Here is a 14,637-nt window from a genome sequence, read left to right as displayed (position 1 = left end):
AATAATAGTCTTATACATTTAGAGGAGAATCTAGAATCTAACCCTGTACTCCGTGCAAACAACCAGCTTTCTGTGAAAATCATCTCCAGCTCTGTCCCCAGGTGAATTCAACTTCTAAACACCTGCCAAAGATACATCCATATACTACTTTTTTGAAACATATGCAAGAGGGGAGCTTGTATCCATCCGCAGAATCTATTCACAGTACTTCTAGTTTATTAACATGATTCAGGATCCTATATGTTAAGGCCCAAGGAAGAAGAAATCATTTTCCACTTGCAGAGTCTCTGTGCTACGCTAAATTAAGCAAAATAATAGCAACAGAGACAAACCATGCATTAGAAATAGTCCACAAACAGCAGGGAGGAGGGAGAGGAGTAACAAGCATTACAGTATCTCTTAACTAACGGAATGCTTATGGAAATAGGGATAAGATGCACATGCATGCCAAATGAATCCTTATCTATAGCACCGTAAGAAAATATACCAAAATAAATCCATGAGGGACAGCAGTTTAAAATGTAAGACTGTAAGCATACAGCCATTAGTTTCATCTGAAATGCATTTTAATCGCTCCCATCACAATGAACTCATTTCACATCCATGAAAATGTGTTCTATGTTTCCACTTATAACCCAGTCTTCGATCAGTACCATTAAGGATTTATATAACATCAAATGCACAAATACACAATTAGAGCATAGAAGAAGTACTGGGTGCGTATTAAAAGAGCTTCTAAAACCGACTTCCATCTTTGGCATCCCTCTTGGCCTGTGTCCCTGCTGCTCCTCTCCGTGGCTCTGTGCCTTTCCTGTGCCAGGCTGCAAGGGATGGCTTTTCCAGCTGAACCGAGGGATGCACCAGCCTGCTCCTGGCTACACATGTGCCTTGTCTTCAGGCTTGTGAACACGTGCTTCAAAGCAGCTTCGGAAGAATAAAGTAACCTTTCTGATTTGTGTCCTTGAAAGTGTTTACGGAGCCAAGAAACCCCTGGCATTTTAGGGATGATACTATGAAACAATGAAACTATGAGACAGTCTCGTTGTTATTGAACTCACAGTGAGAACAAGGAATGGAATGGAATGGGAGTAGACTAGTTGTGTTGCAGGGTACCTACAACAGCCATCTCATTGAACTGCCTGATGACTTCAGGGATGAGTAAAAGCAAAGCACGGTGTTATATAATGGTATTATATATTAATGGGCATTATCCAAATGCTTCTTAATCACTGAAAGGAATGGGGTAATGCCCACTTGGCCAGGAAGCCTGTTCAAGGGTTTAACCACCCTCTTTGTGTTGTCAACGTAGCTTTGAGCCATTCCCAGGCATCCTGGCACTGGGCACCGGGGGGAACAGCTCAGCACCTCCTTCTCCATGTCCCTTCCTCGGGCAGCCGTAGAGATCACCCGTGTCACCCACAGCTGCTGGAAGATGCAGGGGAGCACGGGAAGAGCTGGCACCAGGTGTGTCCAGGGCTGCTCCTTTGTTGACTCTTTGAAAGAGAGCCTCAAATCAGTAAGGTTGCTCCACTTCCAGGCTAGGCTTGGCACAAATTCAAGCACTTTGCTGCCTGCCCAGAATGCCAGTTTTCCATCTCCTTTCTCCACATCTGCAGTCCTGAAACGAAGCACCTTCCCTACAAGGAATGTGTAACACAGCTTCAGCTCAACTCATCTTCCCCACATTGAACCAGGGTGTGGTTGCTACATGTCTGTGGTGCTGTCTCACAGCCTTACCACCAGCTTTTGGGTCCTGGAAAGGCCTTCATCCTCCCTCCCTCAAAAGGATGGAAAAGCAAAAAATCCGGTATTTTGATGATGATGAAATACAACTTGCTGATACTGCATAAAGAATCTTGATACTTACTATATGAGTTACAGGCATTTGCACAAACTTCAGCCTCTCCTTGAAGCAATCCTGTCCATCTAGAAGCATCGAAAAACAGGTCTTCTGTGTGTTAACTACGTTCGAAATTGAAACTGTAGTGTGCTTTGCCTTATTTAGAGCTGATTTGATTTTATGTATTTATTTTATTTGTCTTCACACCGGCTAACAAAAACGGATTAGTTCTGCTCAGTCCTAATGGTTTAAAAGCTGTTGCAAAGTTCCAGTGTTTCAGTCTGCAAGCTATCAAAAGTTTATTAAAAACCCAGAGTGCTCTTTGGAACTGAAGTCATAGGAGCATTCTTCTCAGTCTTAGCTTTTAACAGCTTGTTCTTAGGAAATGTACATTTTTGCCATTGTGATTTAGCATGCTTAATTTATTCAGCGTACAAACAGAAGTACCAGCTCAGTAAATAAACAGGTCTTTCTTACTGTCATTTTTTCCATCTCCTTTCATTTTACTGCTTTTAGTTTCTAATTGCAGTTAGTTTCTTTGCAAAAAAGCACGTGATGGCAGGCTGCTTTGCTCATGTGTCCAAAAGTGTTTTGTGGTTGGGTGGTTTTTTTTCCAGTTGCTTGTTATTTTACTTTTTAAATACTTTTTGAAAGGTAGAACTGCGTTTCCTTGTAGGGCTTGTTTAGAATTCATCTATGTTATCAGTTGTGCACATGTGTGAATTTCAGCAGAGAAAAAAGATCCAGCTTTTGCCTCATGATCATACGGATTTGCTTTAATGTTGCAGAGTAAATTTTCTTTCTGCCTCCCTGTTAGATGAAATTTGGTTACATCAGGCTCAGACACCAAGTTGCCATCGGTTAACGTGATGAAAATGTCCTGCATGAAAATGGATTGCCTTTTGCGTGCTGCAGCATAAAGAGTGTGAATGGTTTATCGTGCAGCAACCTGTGGATCAACACCCTTGTGTGTTGCTGGCAGAGGGTTGGGTTTTTTTCTTTTTCCTTCTGATGAACATATTGTCTGAAGCTTCTCTTCAATAGTATTGACCCAGCAGTTGCAGCATCATCTCTTGGGTGTGCTGCCTCTGATGTTTATTTTGCTTCACAGCATTTAGTTTCCTAGTAAGGCCAAACACCAAGTCCCGTTAAAACCACTGGCGTTTTCAATGGGGCTTTAAGACGGCTATCTGTTTGTTCGTAGTTGCAGGGTTAGAATGTGAGCCAAGGAAAGGAGGGTGTCAGCTTATGAATTTCTGTTATGCCTGCCACAGTCTTACCACCAACATCAAGTCACAAGGTGGCTGTAATGTACAGTAATCACTGGTGCGTGTTTCACAACTAGAACATAGCGAGGCTTGCTGTTTGTTGCTGAGCTTCCTGTTTTCAGAGGATGAGGTTTGGAGGTTTTGTTTCTGATGTCTGTTTTCTCATTCTACAGAACTGCCTTCGTGTTGCATTCCAGGAAGTTAACGGTGCATGTACAGGGAAGACCTTACTAGTAAGACCCTGTATCACTACCGCAGATGTATGTCAGCTTTGTGCTGAAAAGTTTATGGAGTGGACGATCCAGAAGAATACAGCCTGTTTCTTTTTGTTGATGACACCCGGCAGCAACTGACAGAAGGTACCTACCCTCAGAAGATTAAGACAGTTGCACAGCCGCCCGCAACCCAAGGTCTTTCGCTTTGTCTACAAGCGCATTAACAGTGATCCACATGGTGCCATTTTTCAAAACAATGATGAGTCAGCTTCTGAAAACCAGCAACTCCTTTAATTTCTGTTCCTTGTTAACTCTTGAAAACATCTTTGCTGGCTGCCTGCCTTAGGAGCTAAAACAAGTCTTAAACCATAAATACCTAGTTAAACATGCGCATTGCGTACAAAACCCCGTGTAAACCGTGCGTATGGCCAGTTACACAGAGCGTTCCACCAGCGTGTTTGAGCCAACAGCCCATGGGGCTGAATTTCTTGTACCACAGACTCTTTTGAAGCGTATTATACCGTGGCCCTTTGCAGGTCTCTTGCTGTAGCATGCAAAAGTGTATTTTCTTGCACTCACCCTATAGCCAAATGTCATTTTGATTCAAGTATATGTATGCTAAGACAAGTGTTTCAGTAAACCGGCTGGTATGAGCTCGGTTTCACCAGCATGAGTTTGACAAGACTGTCCGATGCAGCGGATCAGTTAACTCCTCATTACTTGGATGATTGCATCCTTTCCTAACTTTTTTAATTACAGAGATTCGCCATGTTTTTACGTGTGTGTGTGTGTATATCTGTATTTGTTCCTTCCAGTTCTTTTTATTCCCCTTCTTTTGGGGGGTTTGGGAAGGTGGGCACAGAATGGAAGTCTTTGTGGGGACCCAGGAAATGAAGTGTTTAACGGTAAAGCTTAAAGCATTTGCTGTAGGGAAGGTTTCTCTGTACCCACCGCATCAGCTGCTCATTTAGCAGTGCCTGATGTTTATAAGAGTGCCCTGTGGAAGTCTGCATGTTCATGAATGAGCTAACAGTAGCTTGGCTCTGTGTAGAAAGGAGAGGAACTATGAAGCACATATACCCATCCCTGCTTTTATTTTTTATTTTTCCTTCAACGTCCAGTGTTTCCAGGGCCTTTGCTTTCTCTTGCCACATTGGCAAAGCTTCCCAAGCTCTATTGCCCCATAGTCACGAAAGGTCTTCAGTAATTGCTGGGATGGTGAGTGGGTTTTGGGCTTCTAGCCCTCCATTCCTTCGGTCGTGAATTCCACTCAGTTAAAGACTCAAGAGAATTGCTTAAAACTTACATTTGGCAGTCACGCCTCAAACAATGAATTTGTGGAGATCCATTTATTTATTTACACTAACGAAGAAAAAACTGTAATACTGCATCAAAATGAAACTTAGTGGCTGCTGAATCACTGAGTAATAGCGTAGAGTCGCTGCTTAAGCCTTTACCACAATCCTTGCAATGTTTGTTTGTAGACTGCTTGGTTTTTTGTAAAGTCGTGTGGCTGCGTGTGGTGCATTATTCCCAAGGTGCTCCTTACTGCTCTGATGCTCTGTATGTTCGCAGTACCGGGTAAGGCGGAAGGCTCTGTGGCTGGGGAAGAGTGGCTTGGACGTGTTGCTGCGCTCTCTGTTGCACCAGAATTTCAACGGCTGGGTTTGGCTGCTAAATTGATGGAACTACTGGGAGAAATTTCAGGAAAGTGAGTACCATGCTTATCTTTAATCTTCTAAAAGTAACCTCTCAACTGACATGGCTTAGGTATTTGACTTGCATGGAAGAGACCCAGAATCTTGCTTTAAGTAGTGTTCTGACTCGCTGAGGATTCCCTGTAATTAGAGAACAAGACTAAAAATACCGTGTGGCGGCGTAAGATCTCAGGGTTTCTATGAAAGCTAACTTTCCAGAATGAGTAGGGTGTAGCCTGAATTCCACTAGAGATACTGTATAAAAAAAGGTCCTTGTCTTGACAGCGAGAGAGTTTCGTGGAGGGTCAACACTTTCCCGTAGGGTCTCCAGCGTGCTTGTTCAGTGATCGTGAGCTTTTTGCAGTTCCTGCAGGCAGCCTTGGAACCAATTCTGTATGGCAGACAGTACCTTAGCTTGCTTTTTGTCATGCTTGGCTGCTTGTACTTGCTGAAAATTTAATTGAGCATCAAATGAACCCACAGGGAAATGTCCTGAACTCATGGTGGTAGGGCAACCCCATTGTAATCGGTAAAATGGGAAAATTGCACATTTTGAGGAATCTGCCTTGTGAGGAGAAGGGCTGCCTTGTGTTAGGTGACTGAACTTTGTGACCTGTTCTGCCACTGCCCCCTGCCACACACATTGAAGGAGGCAGTCCCTAAGCCAATGCAATTGAAAACGTGGAGTTTTAGGTTTGTTTGTTTGGTTTTTTTTTATGAAAGATTTCTTACGTGTATATGAGACCTGTGTGAGTGCTTAGCTTGCCCTGTTCTTTCTGTTCATAATTTTGAACCCACGGGCTGGTATAAAAGAATGGTGATGTGACAAAAATAGAATAAAATCTGAATTTAGACCGGATTTGTCCCTTGGGAAAGGAGTGCACCTGTTACTGCCGTGTGAAAGGTGTTTGATTAGCATATGACATCGTCAGACCTGCTCTTGGTCGGATTACAAGTTATGGGCTATTTAGCAATACATGCACCTGCTATTCCTTACTGTGGTTTTTCTTTGGTTTTATGTTTCCAAAGAAAGGGTGGATTTTTCGTCGATCTCTTTGTGAGCGTATCAAATCGGGTTGCAGTAAATATGTCTAAGCAGCTCGGCTCCCGTGTGTACCGGACAGTATCGGAGCGCTACTCTGCTAGCAGTGGAGAGCCAGATGAAGATGCTTACGGTAAGTGGTTGTTGTGCCTTAAGTTGAACGGAAAGGTTCTTGTGTTGGGGGTTCCTGGGCCTGTACAAGTTCAGATAGTCGTTGATGAATGGGATCCTGTATACTGCTTTAGATAGCTTTTCCTGCTGAAGAGGACATCAGTTATGAGACTTGATTGCAGGAAGCGGAATGAAGCTGCGTCAGGGGAAGTTCAGGGTGGACGTTAGGAAAATCTTATCCACTGAAAGGGCGTTCAGTCAGGGCACCAAACCTGTCAGGAGCTTAGGGAGCATCTGGATGGTGCTTTCAGTCATACGGTTTAGTTTCAGGTAGTCCCGCAAGGAGCATGGAGTTGGACTTGATGATCCTTATGGGTCACTTGCAACTCAAGATATTCTAGGATTCTAGGAAATCTTCTTGAAAAATGATCTTAATGTAATAGAGAAGTCACTTAATGTGGCTTTGTGCAATGACTGTCTTTTATAATAGCATTGTTTTCTTTTGCCATAGATACGAGGAAAGCTCTTTGCAGAGATACAGAGAAGAAATCAATTATACCTCTGCCTCATCCTGTGAGACCAGAAGACAATGAGTAACTGTCAACTGTGATTCTCAGACAACCTAGTGTCAGTTTCCTTCTCCCCAAAGCCCCCAAGAACTCTACAGATGAGAAATATTAGGCTCAATGTTTTTCCCCGTGAAATACCAAAAAGCAACATTGAGAAGCTTCCCAACGCTGCTTCTGTCGGTATTGGCTGCATATTCGTGCTCTTACCCTACTGTTCTTCCTTTCGAACCGTGGCACTCTGGAGACTATTAAAATGGAATTGCTTCCTGTATGGTGGTGTCATGGTTTTCCTTCTCGGCCACAAAACAGTCCCCTCACTTTGTCACTCTCACGGAGCCCTGCTCCGAAACTGAAAACGCCTGGCCGCTGCTCCCACACAGAAGGTGCCAGGAAGGAGTTCTGTTGCTGGCTCTCGCCTTCCCTTTGCAGCCATATAACTGCTGCGACAAAACCTGGGCTCCGTTCTTTCTGAGCCACAAAACCAGAAATTGGGTACATCACAATACACTCTCCAGAACTCAGAGGTCTCTGTTTCTCTGTGCCTTTTAGTTCCCTCATTCCCTAATTTAATTCTTGGATCCATCTGTCCCTTCACAGTCTGTCTGGATGTCACGGATGCTGTTACTTGGAGGCATTGACCAGGCACTTAGTTCCAACACAGGTTTCTGTCACTGTCTTCCCTGGAATTTCTTGGAGAAGAGTGCAGAGGAGTGAAGGCAGAAGGTTGATGAGCATTGATAACATGCAGCTGTGACCTTGCCTCCAAGGCAGTGGGTTGAGGGACGTGGATGATGAGCAGCTGTAGCTCGTTCCCGTGAAGTAGTTAAATAGCCCTGAGGAGTGTGGGAGAGGGGGTTGGATGGAGGGGGAGTGGTCTGACCTGACCTGACCTGACCTGACCTGACCTGACCTGACCTCTGGAGGAAGGAGAAACAGCACAGACAGCAGAATCTGACTGAGGGTAAAAGCCTTGTTGCAGCCTGATAGCTTGCTTGTGCTGCAGCAGCGGCTGCCCTGTGTGAGGCTGCCTGAGTTGGGCTCCAGCTACCGCAACTGGCGCCCAGCGTAGCTGGGACAAGCGGGAGAACCTGCGACCCTTAACAGACATGGTGAGAGGCGAGCCGTTGCAGCTAATCGATACGGGTGTGTTGCGATATTTGTTGTCTGTCTTAACTCGGATCGCAACTGAAGAGGACGTGTATTACTTGTGCTCGTAACAATCTCCAGGCAGGGTGTCTTCTTTTATTACAGTCCCGGGCATGCAGGCTTTTGCTGCTATTCTGGTTTTGCTGTTCTCCTTAAGTGCCCAGTGAGGTTTGCTCTAGTATCAGCCATGGCAGTTAATGTTCTCTCGCTCACCTGTTGTGTTTTTAGCACCGGTTCCTGTGGGCGCAAGGGGTCCACTTCAGATCTTTGAGTCACCGCGTCGTGCCCTTGGGGCTTTTCCATTGGCGAACTGCTGCTGTAATTCCCTAAGGGGCTTCCTAGGTCAGGAGGTAGCGGATGGGAGCAGGTTGCCGCCCTGGGTCAGTGGTGAGTGCTGGCATGTATCATCTGACCTAGAGCTGATGTCTGTCACCACTTTAGCTCTGGAATGACTCTGAGACCCAGGGAACTCTGGTTCCCTTAAGCTGCAACCTTGGAGCTTTTCCAAGCAGTGGATGAAATTCCTGTCACAGGCTCTAAGGCACCTTAAGGAGAAGGGGGCACAGTCTGAGTTTTCCCCCATGTAGGCGCCAGGGAGGTACAGTTCTGAGCTTAGTGCTGGCCGCTACTGGGAGACGCTTTCAAGTGATCTGAGTGCAGCTCTGGCTACCCAAAGCTGGACAGGGTTGGCAAACGGTGATGTAGAGTTTTGGTGGTAAACTTGACCAGCCTGTCTTAACGAGCAGGCATGTTCTGTGTTCGCAAGCACCGTTTGGTCCCGCCTAGGCATCCCGAAAGTTTGAAGGGCCGCGGTCACATCTTCCCTGGGTCACACACAATGAACGGTTGCCTGTGCAGAGTTGCTTTTTAAGGAGCAGGCTGTGGTTCTATTTTCTCTGTTTGGCTTTGCATTTGGGAAATAATGTAACAGCTACAGCTCAACTGAAGGAGCACGATACCTGACGCGGCAGAGAAGGAGGTGCGTTTTACTAATTTTTTGGTGTGCGTCAGTTTGACCCCAAAATGACATTGTGTCAAAGCTTGTGGCCAGGTTCCGCTGTAGATGTTGACTTGGGGTATGAATGGCTCCAGGTGTGCTTTAGGAGAGCTCTGTTGGTGTAGGTGTGCTGAGCAACTGCTCTGCTGTGTGTGCAGCTGTTCTGGTTTGGCTTCCTGGTGCGAGCACGCAAAAGAAAACTCGCAAGTGTGGTCAGCCTTGCCGTAAAATGAGAACGCTTTCTGCTGCTGCCTGGATATCCGAGAGCCTCCTGAACGTTTCAGGCAGGCAAGAGATGTGCTCCAGTACATCTGAGAGTCCACAGCTCTGCAGTTCCCTAGAGGGGCACTCACTACAGGTCAGGCTGTAAGATGGCAGAGCTCTCTGCAAGTGACGCTGACGGAGTTTCTTTGGGTATATATTTGGATACATGTGCGAGCTGAAAAGCTATTGTTTGCTTTCCTGCTCAGTAAGCACAGATCACTTGGGTGGTCATGGACACTTGTCATTTACTGAGGAAGTTTCCACCCGTTGCATGAAAAGGGAAACGGTTCAGAGGCACTGTTTGGGGGTTTTTTGTTTGTTGTAAAACCTGGAGGTTTAGCATTTTGTTCTGTGGTGTCGGTTAAAGAAAAAGTATTTTCACAGCCAGCGTGAGTCTAGGTACCGACTATCTCAAAGAACTCCAGTTACACGATAAACCTGCTTTTTTGTAAATTAAGTCTAGCATTTTAATTTCAAAGGGAACTATGGGAACTCCTGTCCGCATGGTGACCTAGCATAAGCAATGATGGAAAGGTGCATCAGATGTGACCTCCGTGTCAGCTCAGTTGTGCCTCAGACAGACCGCGTTTGGCACTCCGTGGCATGCTGCGCAGCTCCAGAAATTCATGCTAGGGAAAAAATGGGCAAAAATAATAGTCATGTAGACACATGAGTTAGGAAGAAATGCTATAAATTAGGTATTTCTGTTGACTGAGGCAGTTGATCTTGCTTGTGGATCTTTGGGGTGTGAACTTGATGCTGAACGACTCGTTTTTCATTTGACATGCCGGAATTATTTTAAAAGAGATAAAAGAGAAGCTTATGAAATAGAATAGGTTATTGAGTCTTCCTAAAATGCTCACAAGGATTATGTATAAAGCCAAAGTGAAGGATGATGTAATAAAATTCTGTGCTTTACAAGTAAATGCAGTACACTTAACTAGGACCCTGCACGGAGATCAGGTTTATTTCTGTTTTTAAAATCCAAAAGAAGTTTAGGAAGTCTTAGAGGTTGGTATTGTGGGAAATAAATGGCTCTTCCACAAAAAATTCCACGTCAGCAAGGCTCTTTGAACAATTCTTTTTGAAATCGGTTCTAACTACAGCCAGTTAGCAGTTTAATGTTGAAATGTATACTTGCTCTCCTATAAAGCAGTATTTCGTTTGCATTTCAGTGCTGTGAGTCTTGACAAATTTGGGAAGAGCCCGAGGGAAATTTTTCATCCTGAGATACAGAAGGTAGGAGGCGACTTCTTTTTTTTTGTTTGGTTGTGGCTTTTTATTCTTTTCTGGAAAAATAAGTCGTTAGGTGTAAATGCTAGTGGTTTGTTCCTTTCGGTAGCAGGATAGTAATGAGGAGTAGGGTTACAGTTACAAAATAAGCTGTCTTTATCGGTTGAACTGGCTACTTTGAAATTAAACAAATATACGAGTATGTTCCAGGGGGTTTTGTGCTGTCTTCAGTACCAGTGTGCTAAAGATACTGATTTGTTTACAGGATTTATTTGCTCTTGAAGAGCAAGAGGTAAATGAGGTAAATGTAAACTTTTCACTCCTAGCACTTACTTAGTGACTTATAACAACTTCGGTATCGATTGCTTATTGCAGTAAAAAAATGTGGTATTTCTGTGCAAATATGAGATCGAAAATCATTTAAAGCACCGGCATAATATATCCTATTAATAGATGAGCAACTTAGTGCTATCATAAAATTCATAATCTGTGATCAAAAGTAAATTATTAGGTATCTGCTACTTGAGCATGCAATAGAGCTGGTATGAAGTGTATATTCCCGTGTGTAGGGCGTATACAAAAGATGTATAAAAAAGTCCTTAGAGGAAACATTGTTTTAGGTCTTTTGTTTGATTGTCTGTTTATCCTGTACTATTTGGTTTTATTTCTCAGGGACCTGTGAATTTTAAATTTGGAGTCCTTTATGCTAAGGGTGGGCAGCTTACAGATGATGAAATGTTCAGCGATGGTGAGTTTTTCACCTTTTTCTTGGCTGACGGTTGCATCAAATATTGAGCTTCACTGTGAGTACAAACAGTCACAGTCGTGACCCTCTTAGAATTCATCTTAGGAGCCTTGAAGATTTGTATATAAATCAAATTGTTATACTGGATAAACTGTTTCTTTTTCTCCAGTGTGCGTTCCCACAATTAAGTGGTGTCGAGCTGAAGGGGACTACAATGGAATGGGGATGGAGCTGTTTGGACCGAGTCTTGAAGATCTCTTCAGTTTTTGTTCAAGGAAATTTAGTCTCGAGACAGTCCTATTACTCGCTGACCAAATGGTAGGAACCTGCTTTGTTGATCTTGACGGTGCAGTATGTTGGGATATTCAGTTTCCTTGAGAGGTCAGAACCAAATACGTTGTTTCTGTAATTTAGAGGTGAATAGGCCTGTTATCATGAAAGAAAAGACTCAACATTGGTTTTGTTTCTCTTAAATACAAAGTGCCCCATCTAAAGTGATTACAAAGTTTTAATTGATTTCTAAAAAGCAGACTTGCGCTGTTTGCAAACCGTCTGTTGCACTGCTCAAAGACAAAAGAAATTCGCCCGAGAAAGTTTTTGGAAACAAATGTAAAATAGACACGGGGAAAGAGCTGGAGAGGTTTATGTGTTGTCTGTCGAATTATGTTCTCTTTAATGCCCTTACATTTTACAATAAAAAGTTTCATTACCTCTTTTATCGTTAAGACAATGTTGCTAGTGTTTTTATACGGAAAAAAGTGTATGCCTAGTCTCTCTCGAGTGATTTATGGTTTGTTGGGGTTTTTTTTTCCTCTTTATCTAGATTAGTTGAATTGAATACGTTCACTCTGAGAACTTCATCCACTGAGATGTGAAGCCAGACAACTTCTTAATGGGCCTTGGGAAGAAAGGCAATCTTGTCTACATAATAGACTCTGGGTTAGCAAAGAAGTAGCGAGACTCTCAAACTCACCAACATATCCCATATCGTGAAAATAAAAACTTAGCAGGAACCGCCTGTTATGCATCCATCAACACGCATCTTGGAATCAGCGAGCTGGAGAAAGCAATAAATAAACTTTGAAAGTGTCGATGCACTTAATTTTAGCACAAGTAGATGTTGCTTTAATGAGGCATAGAGTATGATCCTTATTTATGGCACTTAACAGCGCAGTGTGCTTGGCCTCTTATCTCTTGATTGGGTGGGAATTGGTCCGACTGTAATTCTCAGGAATTAGCACCTTTTTTTTTAATAATTGCAAGGGTGATAGGCTTTTTCTTGTACTGTTTATCGTGGGCATAGTAACTCAGCTATCCCTTGTTTTTCAAAGGTTTTTTATGACGGTCTTGTTGCACAGTCTTTTGTTTTTCCAGTACTCCTAATGAGTCCACTTTTTTATACTGTTGTAGAGCAATCTCACGGAGATGACTTGGAGTCCTTGGGCTATGTACTGATGTGTATTAACCTGGGCTCCCTCCCCTGGCAGGGACTGAAAGCAGCAACTGCGACGAGCGAGGGGAAGCACGCGGCCGACTCAATATGAGTGATAAAGCAAGCTTGGATTTATTACGGCGCGATTATGTCTTATATACAGTTCCAGTTAATTATGCCTACTAGTCATCTGCTGATTGGCTAAGCTCTAAAGGGTTACATTTTCATACGTCCTCCTACTTGGGGTTTCTGCGGATAGCTAGCTACATATTTTTTTTTCCTCTCTTGTCTACGCGAATTCCTCAAAGTTATTTACAACATTAGGCACAAGGTCAGTGTTTTTCTCAGCTTCCTTATCAGCATGCCTCAGCATAGCTGCAAGGCCTGCTTCAGCTAACTTACGCTAACTTTGTTTCACAAAGATCTTTAAGGGAGTCATGGCCATGATCACACAGCCATTCTGCAACAACAGACTACCACAGCACAGCCCTTTCCCTTACCTCCTCCCACCCTTGGGGTCTGCAGCTCAGAAACGATCCCTTCCCCTCACGTGCCCTGCAGCTCAGGAGTCCTCATCTGAAATTTCAGGGGCAGAACTTATGAACGGGACTTCATCAGTCCAGCTGCCTGGGCATGCTGGACTGGCAGAAAGGCATCAGTCCAGTTTCCAGGGCCTTGGTGCAGTTTGGTCCCTCACAGCACAAGGGTTGTATCGACATGATGAACATCCGACATTAGGGGCAAACTCCATCTGCTCCTCTTCAGGGTGAGTTTAAAATGGTTCTCAAAGTCAATAGGAGTCATGCATGCACATCTGAGGGTCTTCACTAATCCATCTGCTAATTAAATAATAATTAAAAGCCATGCTGTCCACATGCACTGCAATCATTACTTTTCATAATTAGCTAAACGTGTAAGTCAGAACCACTGCTTCAATTATTTTTTGTCCGCTGCCTCAGCCATCGCTTGCTTTGATTGCCTAGGCTCTTCACCAAGATAGAAAATTGGTTTAGCTGGCATTTAATGGGTCTGTGCTAAGTACCACTACATGCTGTGAACTCCTTGATGCCTATTTAATGACTCTTGCCTATTAAAAGCATTTTCAGTTGAGAAAAAGAGATGATTCCAGGATGACGTTCAGCAGTGGTCTGGAGCAGCAATTGAACAAATCCAACGAAACCCAAAGAAAATGGTCATGCCGCCTGAAGGTTGCTACAGCAGGTGCTTACAATTAGAAAGCACTCAAAGAAACCCTGGGTGTGGGCCAACACTGTTTACTACATATTGACACGCTCTTTCTTCAGCTAAACACGTCTGTTGGACCACTTGCATTGGTGCTTTCCCCAGCTTTGGAGAGAGAACAGAAACAGTGTGAGCAAGGCAAGAGAGCCACGGGCACAGGGAGGCTCCCACCTGTGTGCAAAACACTGGCCCTTGGGCTGCTTTTAAGACTCAGCCCAGTCCTCACTGCCTGGAGCACGTTTTCCAACAGAATTCAACTCCAGTTCAGATAAAAGCCTATGTTTTGGGCATTATTTTGATGTGGTGTAAGGAGAGAGAGGCACACACACTAAAATTAGGCTATGGCTGGTTATCAGCCCAAAGAGGCTCCCTAGCACCAAAGTAGGGTTGGGTCCTCTGCTAAGCTGAGCAGAACTGCCAGTTGGACAACTCGAGCTCAAACTTCTCTGGAATAAGGCCCCACCTTTTTCCTGAATGAGTATTATTCCCTTGCCAAACTGCAGTTCTGCTCAGACCTCAACATTCTGCCTGCAGGCTTCTCGGGAACAAACGTAAGTATTACTTTTATAATGGGGAAAGTTTCTTTTTTCATGCTGCCCTAACTCAAAGCCAGCCAATGCAATTTTGCTCAAGCTTTCAAACAATAATGCCGTCTCAGAAAATGTCTACAGATTGTATTTTTGAATGACTCCAAAACCTGGAAGCCTGTGTCTACGTTGCAGGAGAACAGACTGCCCAGTTACACGATTGCTTGAATACTCCCAGATCATCCCATCACATGTAGGCTCTCAGCTTCAGCATTGAATTTAAAAGTGCAGCAGCTTTAGGCATCCCTG

At 44.0% G+C, this 14,637-nt stretch overlaps 1 protein-coding gene and 1 non-coding gene across 4 annotated transcripts; both read left to right on the top strand.

Annotated features, from left to right (window-relative positions):
- Window positions 1–1,427: 1,427 nt before the first annotated feature.
- On the top strand, window positions 1,428–6,770 carry LOC130143338 (N-alpha-acetyltransferase 20-like). 3 transcript variants are annotated; one of them, XM_056326039.1, is made up of 5 exons: window positions 1,428–1,464; window positions 3,282–3,467; window positions 4,862–5,034; window positions 6,050–6,195; window positions 6,685–6,770. In XM_056326039.1, exons 3-5 carry the CDS (start codon window positions 4,880–4,882, stop codon window positions 6,768–6,770), a joined length of 387 nt encoding a protein of 128 aa, XP_056182014.1. In that variant the 5' UTR covers window positions 1,428–1,464; window positions 3,282–3,467; window positions 4,862–4,879. The 3 variants fall into 3 exon arrangements, with proteins under 3 accessions (XP_056182014.1, XP_056182015.1, XP_056182013.1); XM_056326040.1 differs by lacking the exon at window positions 1,428–1,464 and adding an exon at window positions 3,045–3,140; XM_056326038.1 differs by lacking the exon at window positions 1,428–1,464 and having other exon boundaries at window positions 3,061–3,467.
- Window positions 6,771–8,267: 1,497 nt separating this feature from the next.
- On the top strand, window positions 8,268–8,352 carry LOC130143424 (small nucleolar RNA SNORD45). Its single transcript, XR_008819730.1, has one exon. It is a non-coding gene; the product is annotated as a small nucleolar RNA SNORD45 (small nucleolar RNA).
- The last annotated feature ends 6,285 nt before the right edge of the window (window positions 8,353–14,637 follow it).

This window comes from Falco biarmicus, unplaced genomic scaffold (genome assembly GCF_023638135.1).
Source record: "Falco biarmicus isolate bFalBia1 unplaced genomic scaffold, bFalBia1.pri scaffold_27, whole genome shotgun sequence".
Taxonomy (NCBI): Eukaryota; Metazoa; Chordata; class Aves; order Falconiformes; family Falconidae; genus Falco; species Falco biarmicus.
The sequence above is the reverse complement of the archived record's forward strand: the minus strand, read 5'-3'. Positions and strand labels throughout refer to the sequence as shown.

What these genes read in the sequence shown, in the direction of transcription:
- LOC130143338 (XM_056326039.1), top strand. Translation starts at nt 4,880, where the DNA reads ATGCTCTGTATGTTCGCAGTACCGGGTAAGGCGGAAGGCTCTGTGGCT. An exon ending in CTGGGAGAAATTTCAGGAAA is followed by an intron (nt 5,035 to 6,049) that starts GTGAGTACCATG and finishes ATGTTTCCAAAG; the next exon opens with AAAGGGTGGATTTTTCGTCG. An exon ending in GCCAGATGAAGATGCTTACG is followed by an intron (nt 6,196 to 6,684) that starts GTAAGTGGTTGT and finishes CTTTTGCCATAG; the next exon opens with ATACGAGGAAAGCTCTTTGC.